The sequence below is a fragment of the Brienomyrus brachyistius genome, chromosome 14 (assembly GCF_023856365.1).
Source record: "Brienomyrus brachyistius isolate T26 chromosome 14, BBRACH_0.4, whole genome shotgun sequence".
Taxonomy (NCBI): domain Eukaryota; kingdom Metazoa; phylum Chordata; class Actinopteri; order Osteoglossiformes; family Mormyridae; genus Brienomyrus; species Brienomyrus brachyistius.
The window spans coordinates 16,177,754-16,199,353 of record NC_064546.1 but is presented as its reverse complement, the minus strand read 5'-3'; the positions used below and the strand labels follow the sequence as shown (position 1 = coordinate 16,199,353).

The window sequence follows — 21,600 nt, the reverse complement described above, 5'->3', positions numbered from 1 at the left end:
CCTGTTTTGCCTTAAAATGCATCGTGACTTCTTGGGCACAGCTGTGAGCAGTGCGTCTGTCTGCATAGAGGGTGTCAACCTCATGGAGAGGTTCACTTACCCCGGCAGCGACATTCATGTGGTGACTCTTCCTATGAAGTATTTAGATGGATTTAGATGATGGATGGGAGAGCAGCGTGTGTAATTCTCTGGGTAGCTTTGTAAGGGGCCGATGGTCCAAGTCTTTAGAGTTCTGGTACTTCCTGTCTTGCTGTATGACTGTGAGACATGGACACTGTCCTGTAAGCGGAGATGAAGACTGGACTCCTTTGGTACTGTGTGTCTTCCTTGGGTAGCTCTCAGAAACTCCTCAGGGAATCCCAAATGAGGCACATTACCTGCACTGTGAGGGAACGTCAGTTACGGCACTATGGCCATGTGGCGCGTTTCCCTGAGGGTGATCCGGCTCGCTGGATCCTCATTGCTGAGGAATCAACGGCTGGACCGAGGGGGCGCCTACATAACACCGCGTGTCGGCCTGGGGGGGGTTGCCAACAAGGTGTTTTATTTGGATCCTCAGGACCAGTCCTGTACTGTGATCCTAAGGCACCACTGCCAGCACCACCTGCATTAGAGACAGTTTCTTCCCACAAACCATCAGGTTCCTTTATTTATTTAGCAGATTATTTTGTCCAAAGCCAATCCCAATCCAATCCAACTTTATTTACTGTATAAACCATTTTAAATGACCAGCACTGAACGAAAGTGCTGTACAGTAAATAAAGCCACATATAATCGATAAGCAGGGTCAGCCAATCCCTGGAGAAACTGGAGACTTGCTCAAGGGTCCAATGGTGAGACAACTCTACTAATCACAGGATTTGAAATCTCAACTTTCTATTCATCCTACTCCACTGACGCAACGACTTGTATCTGTATTGTACCAATTTTGCTAATTTACTTCCTGCACTTTGCCAGCACTTTATATCGTTTGATATCTTTCATAATCTTAATAACTGTCCCATCCACATATTGCACTACATATGTATTATTTACTATCACGCTTACCGTTGTTTGTTCTATCCCCCCATGCAACCCTCCCCCCAAATTGTGGCACAAGAATTTCCACAAATACGGGTGACAATAAAACTTGTAATTTGAAACTTGAAATTTCAAACATCGGTTCAGACCAGTGAACCCCATTAACGATGTCGTTCCGGCTCTGGGAATTTCTCAGCTAAAGCGCGCCGCGCATGCGCGCTCGCCTGTCGAGTCGAGTACATTGCAGAGCTTCGGAGAGCTGGTGGCGCGGAGACCCGGAGTCAGCCGCGGTGCGACGTTACCATGATTTTCTCCATCCTGCCGAAACATACCTATCTTGACTTTTTCACCTGCAAGATCAGCCATCCTGACCAACACTGTCCAAACGCAGAATGCCCGGGGGAAAGAGAGGGCTGGTCGCACCTCAGAACACTTTTTTGGAAAATATTGTCAGGCGCTCAAGTGGTAAGAAGATAAGCTTTTCAGTTTACATGAAACGAGAAGACGAATGGAGAAATATTAACTTCCATTGATTAATGTAAATCGCCTATAATTAGTTTTAGAAGCCAGTCACGGCTGTATATGTGTCCTACATCTTTTCATTGGTGCTCAATAAACGTCATAAACTGCCGGCAGCTGATAAACTTTGCCAGTCTTACAAATTATGGACAGCGGTTAAGTGAATACTGACCTGACCGGAGATCAGATGCTGAGCAGTAGATGGCTGATAAGCAGCAGCGTAGTTTGAAGTGACAGGTCCATATGCAGTTCTGGAGGATGAGGTGGGGCTCAAGACTGTTGCGCTCGGTTTAATTTTTATGATGGAAATATAAGCCTGTGATTGTGCTTACGATATTGAATCTGGATGAAGGAGTGATTTTGTACTTCGTCGTGCGATTTTATTAGTAGTACTGTCTTGTCATCCTTAAGCCTAATTGGCGTGTTATAGATGTATTGTTTTGATTATATATATATATATATATATATCTTCATATTTCGTTACAAAATTTACCCTGAAGTGTTTTAACAGATTTCTTTCTGCGAATTGCCTGATTATTGTAGGTGCAGGATTACTAAACTTTCAAGAATACAATTGTTTACCAAAATGGATCAAAACTTGTTTTAAAATGACAAATATTAAGGTGACAACTGCAATCACGCGAATGCGTAATTTTAATAAAAGTGTAGGCTTAAGACAAGAACTTACATGGCTACGTAGATACTTTTCCATACCATATTAAAATTAAGTATTTTTTTGTGCTTCTCGGTACAAACAACGCAAACAGTATTTTGCTTAAAATGTTTTATAGATTGAAAAATTAAAGCAACGTAAAGGAAAAGCTGTAAAATAGAACGTCTGAACTGGGTTCCCGAACGGTAGTAAACATAGATTGAAAACGGAATATTCTTTACTACTTTTGCTCAGGGTTTCCTATACTAAGCAGAGAAATACAAAAAAAACAACAACATTATTTCAGTTGTCATGTTCCTCATAAAAATTCTTAATCAATATTGTTTACTAGGGAAAATCACCATAGGCCTATTTTGACAAATGGCACAGTAGTCAACACGTTGTATGTACCGCAGACACACTTTATATTAATATAATAACCGTCCTACCCCGCTAAATGTGACTTTAGATGAATGAAGACATGATTCACAAACAGTGTAATAACGCATCGGAAATTTTAGATGTTCAGAGTGTGCAACCCGAAAAGGTGAGAACTTTGCGTTGCTCATAAACAAGCTGAAATGGGTGGTATAGAGTGGGTGTCTGCGGAGGTATGGGGGCTGCCGACTGCGCTGGCGGACACGCCGAGACCCTGCAGACGTAGAGGTTAATTTTATTGTTTTCCATGGAAATATTTAGATTTCTACGAATGGTTCGTGGTTATTTTGCACGATGATAGTCTTGTTTAACTGCGTATATTTGATAAAAGAATTTTGTAACAATTATAGCATTGTTTGTGTAAGCATTAAAACGGTACAGATTTAATAAATAGCCTGTGTTACATGTAAGCTGTACTTTAGTAGTAGCGTATTACAAAGTGCATACGTTGAGTTATTTGGCGTAACCTGTATAAAATGATGACACACTGTGGTTATCCCGAGGTCCGCCGCAAGGAGGCAGCTTTGGACGCAATCTGGGCAGGGCTGCTACCCCAGCGCGGCTAAGCCACCGGGACTGAGCACCATAATTAGCCCATATATTAAAGCATTTTGCAGTAGCTAGTATTGACGTTATTCTATACATTTCTTTACTTTTGTATACACTTGGGAATCGACCATTTATTGCCTCCTAATATATAATTAAATTTATTATCTTAAAAGCCTTATAATTGCAGTTTATGATTATGCGCGCACTCTATTCAAATTGCACTCCAAAATTAAACAGAAGAATACTACTTTGTAATTATAGCCTATAGCAGGCGTATAGAAAAATCCAGTTAATAAAATATCTTCGTTAAGATTTGTGTAATTACAATGGTTGTTCTGGACTCCTGCCGATGCTGTGAAATGTCCGTACAGTTTAAACTCTTGATTACTTGCGGAGGTGTTTCCACGCAAGCTGAGCCAGCAAACGGCGCGGAAAGCTTGCAGTATTGGAAACGCTGAGTTTCGTACTGGGCCGCTTTCATTTCCAGCACCAGGCTCATTAAACTGCACGGTTCAGATCGCCTCACACCCCGGCCACGCCGACAGCAATTGCCACGGTAAATATTCCGCTCCGGCTTGACGGTTCCTTATCCAGAAGCTTAATAAGTGCTTCCTCACGCGTTGCGCCAATATTGATTCTCACAAACGTAGTGCATTAACAGCGGCTTCACAGACGGAGTTATGATTATCTCCTTTCCTGTCAGCAGAGATGGAAGCATGATTACTACATTAAGGTTATACCACTTCTCATGAGGTGATATTGGTGCCAGAAAAGTAATAGCCTACTGTTTTACTGAAGTTGGATTGGTATCAGAAATTTAAAGACAATACCATTCCACAAGGCAGCAGGAAAGGGTTGAGGAACAGAATATACCAGAAGTGGCACTGTGTGGAAGGTGACAAAATGTCACATGACAGTTTCAGTGTTCCCCAGTGCAAAGGCGTCTCCAACGTGCCACCAGGTGCCTGCCGTCCTTCCCTCGCCTTTATTTTTTGGTTACCACGGCAACTCTGAAAACCCACGCCGGACTCAAGTTGGCGGGAGCTGAAAAGCATGTGGCTCCCCACACCCCATGTAAATCTTTTACTGCACTCTGACTCGTGGTCACAGTGTGTGATGCGGCGTAGGACGGCCTCTCAGCTGTTGTGTGACTGGCTGCGGTCGAAGCCCCTGGTTGGCTGAGATCTGGTGCTTTAGAAGGATTACAAGATAAATCAGACTCTGTAGGTACAGATCCTCCCGTCTCTGTTTTCGCCACTGTTACAAAGACGTTTTTAAGGCTGTTTCAGTCTCGCTACTGTCAGAGCATGAAGACTGGTACAGCCTAGGATCTGCCTCAGTGTGTCAAACATTTACACAGTGTCCATTTGTTTGTATCTACTCTGGGTTTCCTTTCTGCGATCTTAGGCGGCTTTATCAGAGTTTGTCTGCCAGAAAGGGCATTAGAGGCAAATCCCCCTGGAAACCAGCAGGGCGGCACCTTTCTTTAAACAGGCCAGTGTCCCAGCTAGGAGCCGCTGTACGCAAACGGCCTCGCTGGTACTTGGAGCTGCTACTTTGTGGACTGTCAGCTTCAGGTTCTGCTGTCCGTGAAAAACATTTTGCCATCTTGAGTTATACAACTAAAGGTGTGCAAGCCATGAAGCCATTGCTGGTTCCTATGGCGTGCAGAGCGAAGTGGGAAAACAGTGGGAAGCAGAATGCGGTGACCCCTGACCTTTGACCCTTGGCACAGTGAGCTGCTATTGGTGAGTGTTGCTATGGGAGTGTAACAGTGGAAAGGTGCTAATTATACCGCAGGTGCTCTGCTGCTCTGTCCAGCCCAACCCGTCCCTTTAACCTGGTTTAATCGTCCTGCTACAAGGTGCTGCAGTCTCTTACCGCAGTGGAAAAGCAGCTTAGTGGAACAAAGAGCGGCCTGGTTTTTAGCACAGCCCCCCACCACAGAACGCATTGACATGGGGCTATTTTTGGAGTTTTTAAAGTGCGCATCGGGCCACTCGTGAGTAATGCAAAGGGGGTTATGTCAAACAGCAGCCCATAGCAAAGCCAGCTCCCAGTCGCTTGGGTCTGTTTTGTCTCATTGACCCTCGATCGACTGCAGCTGCCACGCCCCTCTAGGCTCCCAGGTCTGTGGGTCAGTGTGTTACTATACAAGGCCAAACTGCAGTCTCAGTGTTAGTGACAGCGTTGCGTTGCCCTTGACGATATTGAGCATGTGGCTCCCTACGGTGGGGAAGATGGCAAGCACCTGGAATGGAATGGAATCCAACAGCACGTCCCATTACTTTTTGTGGTGGTCTTATCTTCAGTGGAAGAGCAGGGAATTCTAAGTTACAGATGATGGGGACGATGACCACGGTTCCCTGGGAAGCCCCATCCTCAAAGTTAATCAAACAGCTCGTCTTCTGACTCTTGCTTTGCTGGGGAGACGCAGTCTGCCTGCGTGTTACAGAGCCTGCGTGACAACAATTCTGATCACCCTGGAAGCTGTAACCTCGCTTTCCCTCTCCTCCCTGTCATTCAGAAACCAGCTTCCTCCTGGGAAATGCCCAGATTGTTGGCTGGCCTATAGTCTACAGCAATGACAGTTTCTGCAAGCTGTCAGGGTACCACCGGGCGGAAGTCATGCAGAAGAGCAGCACGTGCAGGTAAAGGCGCACCTCTCCCACACTGCATTAGGGAGGATTAAACCAAAGGCAGGTTTGGTGGGTAGAACCACATGTAAACACGTCAGTGAGTGAAGCCTGTGTGTCGCACTCAGTGTGTGTGTTTTCTGTGAGCTGATTCGTTAGTCAGCCGTCGTGCTTTGTTACCGCTAATCCGTCTCCTTCCACTGCCACCGTCGCGGAGTGGCGGCGAGGTGAGGCTTTACATAAGTGCGGCCTAATTGGCCAAGGGATGCCACACAAACGGGAATAGTAGCTGCCCCCACCCGATGGGGAGAGGAGCAGTGGAAGCCCGGAGGACCCGGTACGCCGTCGCAAGGAGTCACGGCACTGCGATGGCCGGTCCCGAGGTCACATGACGGCACGAGCAAAACGGCAGCCAGGCGGCTGCAGGCTTAAGTGTGCTGCGGCGTAAACTGGCACATGTCTGAGCACCTTCACTGCCTTTGGAAGACAGGCCAAGTGGGCAAATGCTGCAGGAAACACCCAGAGGCCGTGTGCCAATGTGTCACTGCCCTCGCAACGCCAAAACAGGCCCTCGCTTGCTGTTGTCATGGGGACCTCGCGGGATTTTTATTAATCTACTAAATGATCTTCAGCCTTTTCACCTCACTTCAATCATTACGTGTCATTAGCTTCATATTGCATGATATAATTATTGTTTCACATGAGTGGTTTATATCTGTGTGACATTACTGTGTGAGGTTATGCAGTCTGCGTTCAAACTGTCTTTCTCACTGGTACCATCTTGCAATCCAGACACTGCAGCTGTAGATACTTAACACACAAAGTGACGTGGATTTGATCTGATTGTCACCAAGCGTTCTGGGAAGAAAACGAAACTCTCTCTCTGTCATGCAGTGACAAAACTAATCCTTTTCCTATAAATTCCAAAATTCTGTCCTTCACCATTTCTGAGGTGCCCGGTATGGCCACTGTGACCATAATAAAATAAAACTGGACTCCTGTATCCATGGGCAAGCACACAATAAGTCTGTTGTTCCAGACCTTCTGGAAAGAAAGGGAACAGGATTTTCGTTGAAAATCACCTGAATGAAATAAAAAATAACGAGAGCTCCTTGAGACTTTACAGATCGGACAGATTGTCTGTGGCGACACACTGCTGCCAGCGCAGCTTAACCGAGACGCTCGCTCGGCATTGTGGGAGCGCTAAATTAAAGGCGGCGGATTTCAAGTAAATCAGCGCGGCGACGTCATCCTGCTCTCGGCGGCCCCGTCTCCCGCGCGTCTGCCTTCGCGCCCATGCCGCTGCCTGTTGGAAGCAGCTGATTAATTTCTCCTGCTGGAGCTTCCTGGAAGCCTATTAGATCGGACAGGATCCATCTCCCTCAGTATCAGATGGCGTCACGCGACACTGGTGGGGCAATGAATTTCCAAATAGGGAATAAAGGTTTTCAGGCAGTCGGGCTGCAAGCTGTTCTGACGCAACTTTCGATAGGATTACATGCCCGCTGTTGAGTCCCCCGGCATCCCACAGTCCCACAATCCCAAATCGTACTATATTTACTGCTCCATCACCGCCCCGCCCCACCATTATCACGACCTGTGACCCCCACGCCCCTTTGACCTTCTGCCTCACATATTTCTACCTCCTCCCACAGTTTTATGTACGGAGAGCTGACCGACAGGAAGACGATAGATAACGTCCGCGAGACCTTTGAAAATCATGAGACCAGCTGCTTCGAGATCCTGCTATACAGGGCCAACAGTGAGTAGCGAGAGCCGCGCCATGGATCGTGCGCAAGAGCGTCTCGCCTTAGCCGCTCTGGTTATTGTGTCCCAACTGTGTTCCTACTAGGAGTTTATTCTGGGTTTGTGTTCCTAAATTAGATATACAATCATCTCTATTATCAGATCTTATGGAACAGATGGTTGTTTCTGGATATAACTGTTCTGTACATTTCTTCTTCAAAGGATCTGTGCATTGTCAGGAGCTGATTTCAGTTTGTATGTTTCCATACACGTTGTGTGAGTGTTACGGTATATTTACAAATCCCCCTTTCAGTCTGTCATTCTTCTTTTATCTGTCACCCCCCCCCCCCCCCCCAGGGAATCCTGTCTGGTTCTACATGCAGATCGCACCCATCAGGAACGAGTATGACAGGGTGGTTTTGTTCCTGTGCACTTTCAAAGACATCACGCTCTTTAAGCATCCCATTGAGGACGAGACCACCAAGGGTAGGTCCTGCTTCTACAGGCTTGGGAAACTTCACTTGGGAGAGCAGCAAAGATACTTGCTGAAAACATCACCAGTGTTGTGGCAGATACCAGCAGTCTGCAGTAGACGGTAGGGTCGGCTCTCTGGCGCTCATCCGTCTGAGATGGTGCAGCTGCCTGACGATGGGGTCCTGCCCTCAGCACCACCCTGAAACCTACTTTTTTTTTAAAGGGCAGATAATATGGCTGGTGTTAGATTCCGTTGCCTCAGCCTTCTTCTCCTACCTGGTGTGATTCCAGCCGTTTTACAGAGTCTAAGGCAGCAGAGCATGTTTGATCACATCCAGGCAGGCGTCGCAAGATAAAAGGGCAGGAACCAGGAGATGCTGATGAATGACTCGGTTCCTTGAATATCCTAGCTTGTGACAGCCTGATTGTTCGGTCTTTCTTAGCTGATCTGCATTGGATAGCACCTTGCCTTTTGGTCTCAATAGGGAGGTAGATTAATTACATCACAATCACGGGAGGCCACACAAGCTAGGATTTTTGTGTTACAAAGTAACAGAAAGACCAGTAATATAAGAGAGTAACATAGCAACATCCTACCCCGACTCTCTCTATGGGTTGACATGCTGCCTAACAGGGGCAGGAAAGTGTGGCGAGGAAAGAATTTGTCATCTTCTGATGTTCCTCAAGCTTCTCCAGACACTATAGATGTAATCAGCAGAGGCAGCGTGAACACTGACCCTCAGCAGCCCGACACACGGCTCTCTGACGTATCTCACATCGCTTGCTCCCAGACACTCTGGTCTGACTGAGGCCATGCAGGCAGCTGGACTTTTAAAGCAAAGTAGTCCTGTGTGTAATTAGTTGATAGTGGTACCTGCCTCCCCACATCCTCTGTAATTCAGCCATTACCGAATATAGTGCTCAACTTTAACTGCGGCGAAAGGCTTTCTTCCTATCTGTCTGCAATGGGGTTTAATAAGATTTCCGAAGTTTTCATGCGGTATAAACTCCAGCTCCCGATATCCTTTAATGAGGAATCCCGTTAGGGGCTGCGCTTTCATGCATCAAATGATGTGGGCACCTCCTGCTGATTGCTTCAGGAAAAACACCCTCCGTTCCCCCTTGGGATGCTTTTACATAACTGGATTTTTACTCTGCCGCAGTCGCAATAAATAGAAAATTACAGCACTTTCCTTGAAACAGCATTTGTCTCCAAAATAGTTTGCTGCGCAGCAAGGAGCTGTTGTGTTAGGCTGAGTCCACAAAGGAACCACCCGTCCTGACTTTTCACTAATTTGCTCACCAGCGTGGTTCACTTTATGTAAATCAGGGTGTCCTTCCTTCAGGTGTCCTGTGGGGGCATTTGCCACTCAGTCGATGCCGATTAGTTACCCCAGCAGTCGGAGTGACGCCGGTTGTCTTTGGCAGGATGGACCAAGTTTGCACGACTGACACGGGCCCTGACCAACAGCCGCAGCGCCATGCAGCAGCTGACGCCCATTAACAAGACTGAGGTCAGCCACAAGCACTCGCGGCTGGCTGAGGTAAAGACGCACGCAAGGATTCCCAGGGAGCAATATATCTGTGATAAATGAAGCTGCCCTTCAGGGTGGTGCAGTGGTCATCACTGTCTCGCACCTCTAGGACCAGGGTTTGAGGCTCTTCTATGGCTTTTTCTGTGGAGTTTGCATGTTCTGCCCGTGTAATCATGCGGTTTCCTCTGGGTATTCCAGCTTCCCCCTCCAGTCTAAAAATATGCGGAGGTTAATTGGAGTTGCCAAATTGCCCTTAGGCGTGCATGTGTGAGTGAATGGTATGTGAGTGTGCCCTGCGATGGGTCAGCGCCCCATCCTGGGTTGTTCCCTGCCTTGTGCCCATAGGCTCCCGACCCCCCGCAACCCTGAATTAGGACAAGCGGTTTCAGAAAATGGACGGAGAGCGAATCATGAACGTGGATTTACAAAATCTGCTTGCCTTCTCATGTCACACATGTCTAAAAGTGTTATTTGTGTGGGAATCTGTCCCCTTGGACTCCCCTTCTCCGTTTGCGTGACCCAGGGACTCTTAGGAGGTGCAGTGCTGTTACCTGCACAGCTCACATACCTCTGTTAGACGACACTTGGAGATTAAGCTCAGCCTGGAGTACCAGCAAGTGGCGGTCCTCTTAGGTTCTCTCCAGAAACGTATTTTTGTGGGTAATCGTCATTCACGACGGCATTTGGCGCCTCCCCAGCTCCTGTCCAATTGCATGTCAAGTCTCATAACAGGGTTTAAAAGAGAAAGCTCTTTTCTGTGTGAAATGAGACAGGGGTCTCGTTATTTGTTGACTCCTGCTGGGGAGGGCGGCAGCTGCCGACGAGATCGTGCCGCTTACAAGGAAATGAGAACGTCAGTGTCAGCTCTGTCTGATTGAGCGCGAGGTCGCCGTGTGCCCTGATGTGAAAGGTCACAGTGGGAGGAGCTCACTTGCTTCTCACCTCGCCAGTCAGCCACTACTGTACCTTAGATACTGGCTAATGGTGCGTTCCATTTGCCACAAAAGTAGCAATACCATGGACCCACATAAAAAAAGCAAGATTTTTTGCTTGTCGGATTTAAGGTAGTTTAAATGGCCTTTATCTCCGTTCACTTACAATTAGTCCGAACTACCTTAAATCCGACAAATAATCCGACTAATCATGAAATCCAGTTCTAGCCCGGTTAATTGTTAGCCATTGTTAGCAATATCAGTTGATAACGTCTTACAGCCATTATGCACAGCTTGCTTTACATATAAAACTCCGTAGCAACACGTCCACAGATAAATTCTTATTTTTGAGTTATATGGGTTGAGAATAGTACGAAAAGTGTGTCCCAACCATTAGCACAGGGGCTAATTTGCCAAGAGAACTTCTGAGAGTTCCTTGGGTGTTGAAAGCCTCCACATGAGTTCCACACGAGGTCCTGGAACTCAGTAAGAGAGCAGAGTTTTAGCTGTCAGAGGGAGGATGGCTAATGACTTCTGCACCCTGCCTCAGCCCTTTGCTTTTCATGTGCTGGTATCAATACAACCACCACTTACTTCATTACGCTGCCACTGGAGTCCTGAGGCATGGAGACATCAGACCAGCAGCGCCCCCGCCTGTACGCCAAACACGCCCACTCTGTACCATAGCAGCAGCACAAGATGGACACATTACCAAGTCTGCTTTTTCCAAGTGACTTTGGGCATGTTTTTCTGCAAAATCATTGTAGGACAATGGCAAACTTGGCCCGCCAAATAATCGTTAGTATGAAGACATTGAAGGGTCTGTGTAAGAATGATAAGTGGTTGGAAGGACATGACACTTTTATTGAAGCTCAGGCTGCAGGCAGTGGTGGTTTGCTATTTCTACATTAGGCTATGTCACCCCTGCCTCAGATGTGTAGAAACTTAAGACTATAATGCTGTAACTGTTAAGTGAATAAATGAACACAGAACATGACTGAATGAATTGATGGATGGATGAATGTCATGGTGGATATATGATCGCTGACAAAAATCAATGTCTCCCAAAATACAGGTTCTCCAGCTGGGTTCTGACATCCTCCCCCAGTATAAACAGGAGGCACCCAAGACGCCCCCCCACATCATTCTGCACTACTGCCTCTTCAAGGCCACCTGGGACTGGGTCATCCTCATCCTCACCTTCTACACAGCCATCATGGTGCCCTACAACGTGTCCTTCAAGACGAAGCAGAACAACGTCACCTGGTTGGTTCTGGACAGCATAGTAGACGTCATCTTCCTAGCGGACATCGTGCTGAATTTCCACACCACCTTTGTGGGTCCTGGAGGCGAGATCATCTCGGACCCCAAGCTCATCCGCATGAACTACCTAAAGACCTGGTTTGTCATCGACCTGCTGTCCTGCCTGCCTTACGACATCATTAATGCCTTTGAGAACGTGGATGAGGTAAAACATCCATTTATTTTATTTTTTTTCCGAGGGACTAAGGGTGGGCAGCTACTTACATACTTATATTTTTGCACAGCACTTAGATTACTCTCGGCCTGTGCTTATTTGGTGACCACAGGAAAGGCTTTCATCAGATGGATTTAAAATTACCGCTATAATGGATCAATCCAAGGACGTCTGTAAATGATACGCTTTGCATATGCCCTGCATTGTAGCTGCAATATTCTTCATCTTATGGGGTTGTGGTAGTAAGACAAAAACAGAGGCTGCACTCGCCTCATCATGTTCCCCTAAATCTGAGATGTATATCGTCAAATAGAGTGATTTATGGCCAGTTCTACTCCCTGTTGCTGGTAATGTGTTTCAGCCATTGTTTAGGTGTCCTGAAATCCATAGAAAACGATCTAAGAGCTTTTACCTCAAAAAACCACAGGTCATTCTATATGTCTTACTGTGTCCTCTTCCCTGGACGTTTATAGTCAAGAGGCCAATCCCATGCTCTAAAAAACCCATCGATTCAGGAGACAGAAGCGATATAAAGAAGTGATATGATTTCCATTGATTAGCTCAGTGTTTCCCAACCTGGTCCTCGTGGATCCCCAGTATGGAGCTGGGAGGCAGCAAAAACGTGGACTGTCTGGAGGCCCACAAGGACCGGGTTGGGAAAAACTAGATTAGCTAACCAATGTCTTGTGGAAAGGCTGCAGTTTGCACCGCCGGAGTTAGTGGAGCATCACAGCGTCACGTTAAATCGTGATGGGAGAGCTGATCTCAACCAATCAAAAGACCAACAAACACATAAACATGCAGCTGAGTAACTCAAACCGGTAGAGGGGACGTGCCTTCCTGCCTCCGGTGTGGTCTGTGCAGAGCTGTGGGTAGCAAGGTGAGGAGCGAAAAACTGAATTTACTGCTTATGCTAATCAGACCATTGTTTCAGTATGACCTTTAAGAAGCTGATGAGTATATTTTCCATGCAAGGCTTTGTCCTTTTACTTAACCCTTACAACTGCCCATGCAGAATCTCAGGATAGGTCGACTGTAACGGTCTTAAAGCAATGGAATTCATGATGGTCAAGTTAGCTTGACTTGGGATGCCAAGGAAAGGTGGCTGGGTGTTTGCTTATCACTGGCCTCACCTGGAGTTCAGACATGGATGTGCATGAAGGGGTGAGCCTGACACAATGGCATTTGGGGCCGCTTGCATCCGGAAATCAAGCTAAATCAAGCTGGAAGAAACTTCCCATGTTTCACTCATCATCATTTTATGCAAATGCAAACAGCCGAGTATTTTCATGCTGGTGAATCACAGTGGGCTCCTTTGGGCTTTATTTCCAGCTAAACTCGGCATTGGAGCTACTCTGCCTTTGTTCACAGGACGATTCACCTGAGCCGCGCATTTCAACTAATGAAGCAGGGAGAGAGAGCTAGCGATTCGCGCAAGCTTTGGTGGTTTCCAAGGTTACACACATCTGCCATTTATCAGTCCCTGGCAGCAAATATACAGTAATGCAACCATGGATGTTAAGTGCGTGATCTGTGGTCACACAGCCTCGATGGGCTGACACTGCGTTTGCACAGTGCACAGCCTTCAGTGAGTGACAGTTGACTAGGGTGACCACCTAACCCATGTCAGGAGGGACACTGTAAGCTACTTCAGGTTTTACAAGCTACTTTAAAACTGAAAGGCTCCCATGCTCTGAAAAATTGTTTAGCTCATCTTGAACCTTTACTGGTGTGTTTCCTTGATCGAAAGACTCGTCCAGCTGTTTCTCATTAACGTCAGTGACACGCGCCTGATTATAGGAGACTGACCAATCAGCACACAGCAAGAACTCGGCGCTCAAGTGAAATCTGGGTCCTTTTAATTGAAATGGTTGACATGATAGTTTACAAACCCTGTCATAGCCCAACCCATCCCCCCAACATGGGTCAGGTGGTCACCCTGCAGTTGACATGTACAAGTTCATTTGCTGTATCTGTGGGAGAGAGCGGACAGAGAGCAAACCCATGAGGCCAGAGAGAGAAACGGAAGCCCTTCTAGAGTTAATTACTGGCCTGGTACGTTGCAACCCTTTTTCAACACACTGGAACCGTACATGAACTGCCACGGTCATCTTGGAAATTTCACTTCCGATAGCTGGAAAATGAGGAATAATCAAAATGCAGGATCCGACAAGCCTGGATCTGACTGGAAGATCAGGGTCCCAACTGCAACCGTCAAGATCTGTTGTCTGGTGCCCATGCAAACATTTGTGTAACTTTCTTAAGGATTATTGTAAATATAATGTGTGTATCAATTTGCACTAACTGGTCACATTACCGGAGTTTTCTCTGCTCATCTGTTTGAGGTATGGACATGTGACACTGGTCAGTGTGACACCAGCTGGACTGGAGCCCAGTGACACAGTGACTGGCCAGTGGTGTGCCAGGGGTACTTACTGTACTTGAGGATAATGGAGCCATTCTTGTGTCTGAGCCATCAAGCCTGCACCAGACGTAGCCTTAGGGATGGAGTTGCATTTTTCTTCCCCTGTTAAAAAAGGGGGGAAAGATGAGATGCAACAAGACAGCAGCACAAATGTGGACGGCTGTGTTTGTGAGACGAGAAACCAAGGGAGAGACAGTTGGGGGGGGGAGAGAGAGAGAGAGGGAGAGAGAGAGAGAGAGAGAGAGAGAGAGAGAGCTGGTCAGTAAGTAGACGTGAACAGCCATTATGCAGTCCGTTCTCTTCCCCCCTTTGTGCCCCCGGAAACCCGCTGTGTCGAAAGGAGCCTTCAGGAGACGCAGGCAGATGTCATGGAGTGCAGAGGCTCATGGGAAATCAATATGATCAAACATTGTGGCAACTGGAAAACACTCTTCCTTGTGGAGCCCCAGCTAGAACCTCCTGCTGAGGGCGGTTTGTGGAAAAAGAGCTGGCCGGTGGAGCGCTGTCATGAGCAGCTCCGCCACCCTGCTGTGCCAGGGGCCCGGTGTTGCTCCTTTGTATGGACACCAGCAAATCGCTCCATTGACAATGCTTAAGAAGAGTTCTGCTCTTCATATATGAAGGTCTTTTTTGCCAGATAAAATCAGTTCTGGTCGTTTCCCATCTGGTCGTGCTCAGAGCCTGTGTCTGATATTCTGTTTCTGGAAGCCTGCCTGTGTGTGTTTATATGTGCAGGTTTTCACAGCAGATCGTTCCCCTAGTGCTACAGCTGAAGCTGCCCACGTACATCTGCATGTCCTCGAAAATACGGCGGCCAAACAAGGTGCTGATTGTAATGCAGCATAAAGTGACTGTTTGGATGCAATGATCCTTGGGAAAATAATGGAAATACTAATTTGACATCACTGTGCTGCTGAGTCGGGCTGCCAGAGTCCCATAATCTGAGCAATGATTTGAATCACCAGAGGTGGATAGTTCAGGTCCAGAAAGTAAAAATCCTGTCCAGGATTTTGTTTCAACCAACCAGTTGCGCACTCTATGACCAGGGATTGACAACTGGTACGCAAGTACACACACACCTTAAAAAGCTTATAATTGTTGTAACAGCGTGAATGTATAGTATTTTATGTGCATTTGCGCCGATATGACATAAAACATACAATAAAATACACACATAAAATACGTATGCATTCACTCTGTTACAACAATCGATCGCCGCACGTGTCGCTTTTTAAGGTGAATGCGTACTTGCGTACCAGTTATGTCACTCCCTGTTTGTGACTGACTCTTCATGCTCAACTGGTTGGTTGAAACAAAATCCTGGTCTGGATTTTTACTTTTTGGACCTGAACCATCAATCTCAATGAAGAACCACAGGGGGATTAGACTTGCAAGGAGCCTACAGGTCACAGGCTGAGCGTGGTTGGGGAGGGTGGGAATGCAGCAAATGTGTGTATGTAACTGATGCGTCTGCGTGACAGCCCTACCCTGTTCTGCTCATCTCAGCTGGTATTAACTTAGACCTATACTATCCAGAAAGGGCTATTGGGTATATGGGTTTTCACTGCAACTCCTTAATTAGATCAGAAATGATTGGCTGAAGCGTCTTCATACCTGGGTTTGAACAGCTGACCTAAAGGCAATCCCAAAAACCTGCACATGCACCGGCCTTTTGTAGAAACGTCTTAGACAGACATCATATGAAGGAAAGCCAGCAAGAGCGACAGGTCTGCCTGAGCTGTGCACCGAGAGCAACGCAATGAAGCAGCGATGGCACCTCCATCTGCCCAGACACCGATCCTTGGCACAGAAGCCCTGATCCTTGGCAATGTCTCCATCTCATTCCTCGTCCAATCAGTTCATATTCATTACCTTAGCGTACTTAACAGCCCGGGTACAGTCGATTGGCCGATTTTCCCTTTATGGGTCTGGCGCGACTCCTTGCTGCCACGGGTGCGCATTGGCCCCGTAGCCCGCCATGCTTACATGCTTGTTAGTCCTGGCCACATGTGAGTGGTGTGAAAATTCACCCGTGGCACATGCTCCGAGGTTGCTACGTGAGAGAGAGCGGCCAGGCAGCCTGTTGAGGCTGCATCTTCAGCACGTCCTTCATCCATTCTTAGCAACATCAGACACACCGTCTACAATGCCACAAAAATCCCCGTTTCACATACTTAAGATTAAATAGGTGCCTGGTAATTAAGAGCCACTGTAGAAGCACTCATAGCTTGCACACTATTTTGTGAGTCTTAGGCTAAATGCGGAGCGTTGTGCTGTCTTTACCGTGCCCCTGGGCCTTCCCGTTCAAGCATTAATTAGATATTAGCACAGGGCTATTGTCTGCCTCCACTTTGTCTGCTCGACATTGCCGCCGCTTAGGAGAATGGGGCAAAAATAGTGCGCTGATTACGGGAGAGCAGGATAGGTGAAGCCACACTTCAGCTGTGGTTCACTGGTGCCGTCATGCACATTGTTTAGTGGCTCACGCTACAGCCTTGGTGGACATGAAAAGTGTGCAAATGTTTCCCAGCATGCAGCGCTCTAGTCTGGCTCTGGTTCTTGGGCAGAATTGCAGTGCGATCACTATGTGTCCGCAGTTTTATCCACAAATTAACAACGAGGACGGTGCCGATGATTGTCTGGAAATCCCTTAACAACCAAAAAGAAATAAATCACCATTTCAGTCCAATTTTCTAGGCCTGCCTGGCCAGACATCAGCACTTACGGAGAAATAGTTCACAAGAGCATAAGCCATCTCAGACAATAGCGGCAAAAGGCAGAGTTTAGACATAATGGGGGCATCTGCCAGTGAATGCCTAGGACGGACCTGTTCCAAGTCAATGGGATGTAGGACATCTTCAAATCCAGCTGAGACAAAAAGAGTTTTAGTGCTATAATGATGTGATGTGTCTCTGTTTAGAGAGACAGCGTGTGTGTCCGTGTGTGTGTGTGTGCGTGTGTGTGTGGGCCATAGATATCCCAGCACGGCCTAGGCACGCCAGTGAAACAGCCACATGTTGGCACTCTCTATGTCAGCTGTACAGGACATTCGCGGGTTTGAGGCATGCTGGGAGCTGGCTTGAGCTGCGTTACATCGGCCAGATGCATGCTGGGTACTATTTCTAATTTGGCTGTGTCGGTGAAGCTGCAACCAGTAAATTTAATTTACCTTTGCAATGCTCCCCGTGCAGGAATCTGCAGCAACTCAAAGCCCAGCTCACACACTGGGTCCAAACATTGCAGGCTGTAATCGGACGGGTACAGGAATGACTGGAAGGGTGAGATCCGGTAAATGGCTCATTATCCACCCAGTGATTCTAGCGCGAGTGTAGGTGGATGTGTGACTGCCGTCCTCTACTTTCTGTGCTGCGCTGTCAGTTGACACTGACCATGTGACCTCATGCTTACTCCCCCACAGGGTATGAGCAGCCTGTTCAGCTCCCTGAAGGTGGTCCGGTTGCTCCGGCTGGGCCGAGTGGCCCGCAAGTTGGATCACTACATGGAGTACGGAGCGGCAGTGCTGGTGCTGCTGGTGTGCGTGTTTGGACTGGTAGCCCACTGGCTGGCCTGCATCTGGTACAGCATCGGCGACTATGAGGTCATCGACGAAGACACCAACACCATCAAGCAGGACAGCTGGCTGTACCAGTTGGCCATCAGCATCGGCTCACCCTACCGCTACAACTCCAGTGGCTCAGGCAGGTGGGAGGGCGGCCCCAGCAAGGACTCCCTCTACATCACCTCCCTCTACTTCGCCATGACCAGCCTCACCACCATCGGCTTTGGCAACATCGCGCCCACCACTGACGGCGAGAAGATCTTCTCCGTGGCCATGATGATGATCGGCTGTAAATACCACTTTATTTTCTCCTTCCACGTTCTTTCAACACTTATTCGGGTGTCTCCTGAGGGGATGATAATTACTCTGTGGTGGGGGGGGGGGGGATCAGAGGCAGGGTGGCAAGGTGGCTGCCACTCCACTCCAGTCCACATGGGGACAGCATACCAGCATGCCATATCCCAGGAGCAGAGCTGGGATGGAGTTTGGGGTTTGAGAGGACCCCTCAAGGTAGTTTAACTGGTACTTCTGAAAACAGCAGATAAACCCCTTATACCATAGTTCTTCATGCATTACACATTATCATCTCGTAAAGGTATGCCCCGCAGTCTTATTAAAACCATAGCTACACTCGTCCAGTTATCCTGAAACATTTAAAACAATGGACTTGATGCATTTACAATTTACAGGAGGGCGTATACCTGATTAATTCTAACTCCATTTGCAATGGTAGCCGCAATAAATCAATAGCTATCAATCAATTTCTCAGAGATGACACCTGGCATAGGTGGCAATTTCAGGTCCAGAAAGTAAAAATCCAGACCATGATTTACTTTCAACCAACCGGTTGGCTGAGTACTCTGACTGACAGCAGTGGATTTCCAGTCTGTCGGTGAATCTGCCTCACAGGGGAGATGCAGCCAGACCCTTCTCGCACACATTAAAGTTCCCTCCTCACTTTAAAGTTCCTTAGTCACGTGAAAGGCCAATGCACCATGTACAGATTACGTTTCTGCATATTTGTCAGCCATGCTCAGCCCTGCCTTCCTGGGAAGGGGATCAGTGAGCCTCCTTTTAATCACTGGTAGGCAGTAGGTCAGTTGAAGCAGATGCTTGAAACGGGAACAGAGCCTCTCTGACGGAGGACCTGGGATAGACAGTCATCAATGAATAGACAGGTCTGGAGCCCATGCAGTTGCTGTGATCTTGATGTAGTTCTCTACACCACCCAGATCACCGCCAGCTTCTTACTGCAGAAAGGTGTGCCCCCCCAATGCTGCGAGTCTGGCACACCTTCACAGACACTGCTATCGCCAGCTGTCCTCCGTGACCATGGCTTGTCAGGTGACTGGGGCTGGCAGAGGCGGTAGCCCAAGTGTTCTGGGGCATGAAGATGCAGGCAAGAGAAGCCCCTCGGAGCAGTCAGTGTCTGCTGAATCACCATTCTGAGTTTACAAAGGGATCAGAAGAGCAGACGCAGACAGTACTGTATGCAGCAAGGCAACAGGCCTCTTATCATGAGAAAACATAGGCGCTTAAATAAATACACCGGTAACATTAGCTTCACGGCTCAGAGGATTCAGAAAGTCTACCCTTGCAGTTGGCCTCCTTGCTGCAAGTCTCCATTATCTCCGTGACTCTGGTTAATGGAACGAGGGCATTTCAGTATCCTGAAGCCAAAACTGACCCTAAAGGATCGTCTCAAAGGCCTGTTCGGATTCATTCAGGTCATCTAACTCAAGTGGTAAACAGCCACACAGAGAAGGACGTCTCCATTAGGCAGGAGGGTAGCATGAGGCACAGGGCCTGTCAATCAGATAGCAGTTAATCGAGACTCTCCTGTAAATATCACACTGCAGACATGTTTGGAAATGTAGCCCAGTGACCCCCACAACGGTCCATCCGCAGATAAACTCATCGTACACTTGACGGGTCAAACGAGGCCCACAGCCTAGAACATTGTTTCTCAAACTGGTCTCTGGGGACCCCCAGACAGTGCATGTTTTTGCTCCCGCCCAGCTCCTGGTAGGGAGCAAAAACGTGGACCGCCTGGGGGTCCCCAAGGACCAGGCCGAGAAACACCGGCCTAGATAGTGTGAGATTCCCAACCATGCAGATCAACAGCCAAAATGGACTCTCAACCGATCAATGTGGATCTGAATCAGTGTCCATTGATCTCAGTTGCCCCCTCGCTCAGCCGTTTGTTTCCCTTTATGTCTCAGCCTCAGCGCTTGGTGCACTGTGACGCATCACGGCGATATGAGTAGGTGTGTTTGCATATGTGGGCACGGAGCTCTACGGTGCCGCTGAGTAGCCGTCTATGTAGTCATGGGCTCTTTATTTATGTACTTTTATTAGAGTGAGTTTCCGTTTGTGTGTCTGGGTGAGTGTTTGGAAGCATGTAAGGGTGTGTTTGCATCTTACCCATTTGCCAGCAATGGTGGGATTCTGGGAAACAAGGGAAGAAAATGTCTGATGAGGTGTAAAAGTGAACAAACGTTAGTCTAGGGGCTGCTGATGAGTCATGCCTGGCCCGGCTTCGCCTTTGTTCCTGAGCAGAGTGATGTGCTCAGCTTGTTAATAATATGCTTCAGCCATTCAGTTTCCTGAAGATCCTCCGGGCGCATGTGTTTCATGGTCGGCACAGGAATGATCGCTGATTCATACCTGCTGGGTGTTACTGCTGGGCGGCGCCTCGTGCCGGCGGAGGTGGGGCTGGCCAGTACCGGTGGGGACTTCCCTTTAAGCTAGGGAGTCCAATACTTCCTCTGGAGAACCAAAGGGAGGCAGGCGCTTTGTCTTAGTCTGTAACATACATTTCAGAGGTATTATTACATGATACGAGTCATAATGTTTCTTGACAGAATTTTGGTTGAACCAAAGTATCCCAAAAACTTTAAAGTGAACAAATAAAGCCAGATAAATGGAATAAAACGAAAACCTGCATATCCTGAAGGACAGAGGGGGTATAATACTGGGTTTGGGTAGAGAATGGACCAGTGATGGATGGATGGATGGATGGATGGATGGATGGATGGATGGATGGATGGTAGAGTACGGAATAGAGCTACATTACTGTATGTAGCTAGAGTTTACAGGAATAATTAAGTTGCTGTGTGCCGTGTTTCTTTGGTTACATCTAAGCTATTGTTTACTACCTTGAATTAACGGTTAATGGTGTTAGAAATATTCAGGTGACTGTGTGACTCTGTAAAATACTACCTGGTATCTCCTCAGCTTCTCACAGCTGCTGTTGGCCTACATAAAGAAACCAGGAAATCAAATCTCCCAGGGAGATCTGATGTGACTCGGTGGTCTGCTGTCCATCTACGGGCTGGTCCTCTGTCTTCCCCCCAGCCATCATTACTGTTTGTTGCTCAGCCCCGATGAGGCAAATCTCCACGGCCCCGAGAGCAGGTTCTCTCTAAACCTGTGAATGAGAGAGCCTGGCCATGTCACTGATGTAGCTAAGCTAAGTGCCGTGCTGTAATCTCATACATTTTGTGTCACTTTAGTAGATAACAAAGGCCTGCTGTCACATCACGGTACTCAGACCTCTCAGGTACAGCAGCCCATTCGCTTCTTTCATAATATACCAAACAAAAGGCATCCTTTCTAAATACAAACACTGTGCTCTC

At 47.6% G+C, this 21,600-nt stretch overlaps 1 protein-coding gene across 1 annotated transcript in view; it reads left to right on the top strand.

Annotated features, from left to right (window-relative positions):
• The first annotated feature begins 894 nt into the window (after nucleotides 1-894).
• Nucleotides 895-21,600, top strand: part of LOC125708113 (potassium voltage-gated channel subfamily H member 5-like) — a 38,749-nt gene continuing 18,043 nt past the window's right edge. The window contains exons 1-7 of the mRNA XM_048975634.1: nucleotides 895-1,485; nucleotides 5,706-5,829; nucleotides 7,470-7,576; nucleotides 7,918-8,046; nucleotides 9,463-9,578; nucleotides 11,577-11,969; nucleotides 17,822-18,251. Of these exons, the coding sequence (XP_048831591.1) occupies nucleotides 1,413-1,485; nucleotides 5,706-5,829; nucleotides 7,470-7,576; nucleotides 7,918-8,046; nucleotides 9,463-9,578; nucleotides 11,577-11,969; nucleotides 17,822-18,251 (1,372 nt within the window). The 5' untranslated portion in view covers nucleotides 895-1,412. The remainder of the gene's footprint in view (nucleotides 1,486-5,705; nucleotides 5,830-7,469; nucleotides 7,577-7,917; nucleotides 8,047-9,462; nucleotides 9,579-11,576; nucleotides 11,970-17,821; nucleotides 18,252-21,600) is intronic.